This window comes from Phalaenopsis equestris, unplaced genomic scaffold, assembly GCF_001263595.1.
Source record: "Phalaenopsis equestris unplaced genomic scaffold, ASM126359v1 Scaffold000969, whole genome shotgun sequence".
NCBI classification, from domain to species: Eukaryota; Viridiplantae; Streptophyta; class Magnoliopsida; order Asparagales; family Orchidaceae; genus Phalaenopsis; species Phalaenopsis equestris.
Window position 1 is genome coordinate 245,975 of NW_018165408.1, and position 6,150 is coordinate 252,124.

The window sequence follows — 6,150 nt, forward strand, 5'->3', positions numbered from 1 at the left end:
ACCACACAACCCCCCCCCCCCCCCCTCCAATGTAGTCCTTTAACTCCACAACATCTTCCTCCAAGTCGATGATTCGGTCTTGCACCTTCAGCACTTTAGCTTTAGCTTGCGTTGAAGCGTCGCCGGACTCCAATCTTTTGGCAATAGAAAAATCTTTGTTATTTCATGCAAGTTCCCCGCAAGTAGTGACTAACTATGCTACGTCCTCTGAGAGGGACGTTTAATGGATAAGAGACGGTTCTGCTGACAACCATAATCACCACATTCATTTGGAGGATTACTCACAATGATCGGGTCGGCCAGTATTGAAATCTCCTCGTCAATCATCTTGCCACATCAACAAACTAATCTCAAGTTAGGAGGACGAGCATGATGTCCAACTCGAAGGTCTCCAAACCTTTAATCTCCATAAGCTTGCCCTGATCCAGCCTAAAGAGGAAAGGAAGAAATATCCTGTGAGCATAAATAAAAAACAACATGTCAACACCTCCATTTATAGAATTTTTTATCTATCGGTTCAGAAACACATATCACAAGAAAAATAAAATATACAGTAAAGGTAAAGAGCAAATACAAAGGTGAAACTGACCGAAAACCTTACTTTCATTCATGATTATCTAACATTTCTTTATTAGTATTCAAAAAGAAAAAAGGAGAAATTTTTCAAAGTACGGGAAAAGGCCAAGTACAAGGCACACATTCAACAACCCGCCATCGTCCTTCTCACTCTCTTCCTCCTCCGATTTCGACAACATGTGGCAATTTTCTCCATGTCGGTCCACTCGAGGCAGACCAATTACACCTTCATCATGTGGTCGACACCAAAGTAAATCCCCTCCTTGAGCTTCGCAAGAAGAAGTGCACCTGCGTCGGGTGGAAGAGCTTGGTAAAAAATTTATCAAACATCTTCATCATTTTCATCTTTTCCTTCATGACTCGGTTCTCTCCCTGAGTAGCCAATAGCAACTCTAACTATTTAGTATTTTGGCTTCAGTTGCCTTCACCCTTGCCTCAGCCGCTGCCAATTTCTGTGCAACCTCCGTTCGCCCTTCCCATTCCTGGAGAAGTACTGTTGATTGGAAGTGGAAAGCCTCCCAGGCCATCAGCTAGTACTTGTCAGTTATTCGACATAGAGCAAACAAGCTTTGCTCTAGGAGGGCCTCTTCGTATGTGGGAAACCAGATGATGTCGGCCAGCAATGAATGGTAGAGAGACATTGCTGGGGAATCAAAATACCAATCCTTCTTAAGGTCGATTAGCGTGAACCTATCATCTAAGCTGGTGCTTACCGTCGCCTCCTCATTCTGCATTGGAATCCACTTTAATGGGGATCCCTTTCCCTTCTTCAGAAAGGGAAAAAGGTGCAAGTTACTCAAATAGATCACAGGAGCTCTCCCCTCGCGATGCCTATCTTCGTGACTGTTGGGCTCGGGCTCCTCTTGAGCCAATTTTGTCGAGCCGACTAGAGAAGGGCAGCTCGCTTCATCCCTGGCAAAAAGGACAACCGTGAGGCGGCGGGTGTGCTTCTTGTCAATATACGGAGGTCTCCCTCTTGAGCCAACTCGACCTCGGTGAGCTACCCGTCTTATCAGCCTCTTGATGTTTGCAATTGACAAAGAACTCCTTGCAAGCACCAAAACTAATTTCCTCTCAATGAAAATTAGCTTGCAAATGAAAATCCTTTGAAAAATAATCAATGAATCGGACTTAGAAACAACAATTTCTGCACCTTCCAAATCTCCCCCAGCAAGCAGCACTTTGGGTTTCTGTCGACCAACCACTCCAGCCACCTCAGGGCGAGAGATTTCAACACGAGCAATCGCGCAAGCCTTCTTCTTCATCGGCCGACTAGCAACTGCTGCCTCCCTCTCGACCTCCTTAGCATCATAAGCCATCCAATCATCCTCGTTCACTCGACCCAAAGTCTCTAGCTATAGCACCCGGTTGACAGTTGTCGGATTGAGTATTGATGGACCTAAAGTTGATGCCCTACGACATCCTCAGACTACACCGATACTCTATCTGGCAATTCTTCGACTTCACCGAAGCAGGGTCAGCGAAACCCATAAAGAAATGGAGTTTCCAATCCTTCACTTTATTTTACAGCTCCAAGAGCTCAAACTTACCAACTGAGCCAAACTGATTGCGGTCATCTGGGTCGGCCTAAAATAAAAATAAGTAGCTAAATAGCTAAATCGACCTGGGGATCCTCGACCGATGACAAAACATGATGGACATCACAGCCACTATTGATTTGGGTAGTATATAAGCAGGGTCTCTATAATGATTGAAGATAGCTTGCAACTCTTGACAGAACGGCAACAGAGACCAAAGTGGAACTAATCCTTGTAGAAAGCACCATACAAGTGAATCGTCAGTCTCCCCAGGGCTCTGAGGCTGAATGGAGGGCTCGAAGACACAAGTTTCTTGCAATCGATTCACCTCCCCCAAAGTCATCCACAATCGATCGTCTGACACGACCGACCCGAAGGCCTTTGAAAAATACTTCAGAGCCATCAAGCAAACCATAAAGAAAGAAATTCGATGGAGCTAAGAGAAGAGAAGAGAAAAAGAAAGAGCAAAGCGTAACATTATCAAACCCCGCACCCTTATATATATGAAAATGAAAGAAATTGAACCGTCGCATAAGGGTAAAAATGTAATTCTACCATAATTTCAAGAAAATATTGACAGAATATCACATCAACACAAGAATAGAGATAGGAAAATAAACTTTATTCCAAAAATAGACATTACAGATTACGAGAACGCTTGGAAACTAGCCCAAAAGAAAATATTTTGTCGAGGAACACATTAGATGACCACACCAGATCCGCTAGTGCAACTATTTTTCTTTGCTTAAAAACTAAAAAGATGACCGAGGAGTAGAGGAAGAGTATTTTGGTCTCCATTTTTAAAAATAAAGGGGATTCACAAGAGTGCGCAAATTATAGAAGAATTAAGTTGATGTGTCATACTTTAAAGTTATGGGAGAGGGTAATTGAACATAAGTTAAGACGTAGTATACATATTTCCCGTAATTAGTTTGGATTTATGTCGAGCAGATCTATTATGGAAGCTATACATTTATTGAGAGATTTGATGGAGAAGTGGAAAGAGAATAAGGAGGATCTACATATGAATTTTTATTGATTTATAAAAAGCTAACAATAAGGTTCTAAGAGAAGTGTTTTGGAGAGTTCTAGAGAAGAAAGGTGTTGATATGACTTATATTCAAGTCATTAAAGATATATATACTAGAGTTGTTACTTATGCTCGAACAGAAGGATTGACCAAGTATTTTCCTATTTCAGTTGAATTACATCAGGGATCGACTTTAAGCCTATTTCTTTTTGCTTTAGTTATGGGTGTTGTTAGTGGACATTTATAGAAGGATCTACTGTTGTATGTTTTTTGTTAATAATATCCTTCTTGTAGAAAAAACTAGAGAAAGCGTCCAGGAAAAACTTGAATTATAGAGGTCTACATTGGAGTCTAAAAGCCTTCGTTTGAGTAGATCTAAAGCTGAATACATGGGATGTAATTTTAGTAGTAATAGTTATAGTGGTAGAGTTCTGACTATGGGTGATCAAATCATTAAAAGATGTGATCATTTTAGATATCCCAGGTCTATAGCTATAGTTCAAAGTGATGGTGATGGTGATATAGATGGGGATGTTATTAGTAGAACTCAAGTTGGTCGGTTGAAGTTGAGGAATACATTGAGCCTATTGCATGATAGAAAAGCACCACTCAGACTGAAAGGAAAATTTTATAAGATGGTGGTGAGATCTGCAAAATTCTATAGCGCATAATATCGGTCTTCAAAAGAGAAGTATAAAACAAAGTTAAGTATTGTTGAGATGAGAATGCTTAGGTGAATGAGTGACTTGACATTTAGAGACAAAATGTGAAATGAATATATCCGTGATAAGGTTGGTGCAGCTCCAGTGGCAAATAAAATTAGGGAGTCGTCTTAGATGGAGAAAAAATGGATGAGTGACTTGACACTTAGAGATAAAATGGAGAGTCGTCTTAGATGGCTCAGACACTTTAAATGTCGACCATCTGATGATCCTGTTAAGACAATACATGTTTTAGATTTGACTTATGTTAAGAAAGGCAGAGATAGATCTAAAAAGGCTTGGGCAAATTGCAAGAAAAATGATCTTAATCTATTAGAATAAAATGAAAACATGACACTCAATAGGAAGCAATGGAGAAAAATGCTTCATGTAGTCGACCCCACTTAGTAGGATAAAGGCTGCTTGTTGTTGTTGTTTCACCTTCCGAGCAGTATCCCTCTTTCAACCTCTCGAAGGCAACACGAAGCAGATCTTTGTGAGAGATATTAACTTGGGGATTTGACACGCTCTCCATCACAACACTTGGGAGCCTACCGATCCAAACAAGAGGGGTTGTAAGGCAAATAAAGAATAGGAAGAGTCTGTCATGTCTTATTATAAAGATCAATAGTGTGGAAACCAGATGAGTTCAATTACTGAATCATTAATTAATAATAAATGCGGTTTTTTTTCTGCATTAAATTGTTTTATTTGCAATAATTCAAACATCTAAATTCTACTAAACCAAATAGCCCTTAGGGCTTATTTGTTGCTTGAATTTAAAATCATGACTTGAAAAACAATGAAGTTCGTTGAATTCATCATCTAGTTAGATGATGGACATTAACATTGATTTGAAACTCCGCAAAACTTCTCAAAACGCCCTTAAAACTGAAGATTTCATTTTGACAATCAAAATAAGTGTGAACCAATTTATCATTTTTCTAATATCTACATATATGCACAAAATGAGACCTTAGCTAGATTAAAGATAGTAAGAAAGAAGCAATCAAAGGACATCATGCTAAAAAACATATCCACGTACCAAGGTCCCAAACTTGGAACTTTATATTATTATATTGAACTGTTTCCACGTTAAACCCAATCGCTGATCAGAAGGACAGATTAAAAAAACATAGTTAGTATACCGCAAGGCGAAAAGAGCAAGGAAATGAAGATGAAAATCAAAGACAATAGCCTACTTGGAATGGTGGAGACGACCTCCCCCATCTGAAGACGATCTGTCAAGGAAAAAGTGTTAATATCATAAATAAGGATAAGGGAGAAGGATAGAGGAGGAAAGAGTGGGTACAAAGTATTGTAGTTTTCCCGGCATTGTCGAGGCCGAGCACGAGGATCCGAGCCTCTCGGTTACCGAAGACTGAGGAGAGCATCCTAGTGAACAGGATGCCCATGGCCGCCCGTGAAGTATTAGATCCCACAGCTCGGATTGCGCGAGATGGCCACCAGATCCACAGAGCAGACTCCTGCTCTCGTACAACGATTACAAATCGACGAAAAGGGGGAGCTTGCAAGTCCTTGCTGCCTTTAGCTGACGAATTGATAGACGTCACAATTGGAGTTTAATATATCGGGCTCGGGGGTTGGGTTTAAACACATAGGGCACGATTGGAATTGGTTTTTGGGGTTAGACAAAAGACCATAGTTTGGGGTTAAACAATAAAATTAATTTAAGATAGTTTGATTTATATATTTTAAGTATTCAAGTTTAAGTTTGTTAGACTTCCTAATGTCAAATTATATAAAAGCCAAAATTTAGATTTGTGGATAAACACCAAGTGGTAAGAGATAACTAATTTTTTATATTGTTCTTAAGAAGTTAAGAAAAAAATTTCATATTAGAGCTCTTGGAGAATGATAAACGATGAAAACATAGATTGAAAGATGAAAACACAATTAAATGCAAGAGATTATAGTGAGGTTACTAAAATATATAAGTCCAAATTGAGATCAAATTCCTTAAAATATTATAATCAATAGATTGTAATGTCACAATGACTCTCTATAGAAGGAAGCTATGGAAATGATACATTGTTGAACTAATTTAAGGAAAAAAATTTAGGAAATGAAAGATGAGAAAGTTTTCTAATCTTTAAGGGCTTCATGCCAGAGGTAGACAAAAATGTCATTCTCTAGTCAGATTATATCTTAAATTGAAGGAATCATTTTTCAAAATAGTAGCAGCGGCATGTGCATGAAAAAAGATTCACGTGTCAGTTGGTAGCTTCGATATATCATGAATTTATCAAAAAGATTACAATATAATGAATATTATAATGCCCCA

The 6,150-nt window shown here is 39.0% G+C and overlaps 1 protein-coding gene across 1 annotated transcript in view; it reads right to left on the reverse strand.

The window, feature by feature from the left end:
* The window catches only part of LOC110032544 (ADP-ribosylation factor 3), a 45,411-nt gene extending 39,988 nt beyond the window's left edge, over positions 1-5,423 (reverse strand). The window contains exons 1-3 of the mRNA XM_020736205.1: positions 5,158-5,423; positions 5,048-5,086; positions 4,891-4,953 (exon numbers count right to left, since the gene is read on the reverse strand). Of these exons, the coding sequence (XP_020591864.1) occupies positions 4,891-4,953; positions 5,048-5,086; positions 5,158-5,260 (205 nt within the window). The 5' untranslated portion in view covers positions 5,261-5,423. The remainder of the gene's footprint in view (positions 1-4,890; positions 4,954-5,047; positions 5,087-5,157) is intronic.
* Positions 5,424-6,150: the final 727 nt, after the last annotated feature.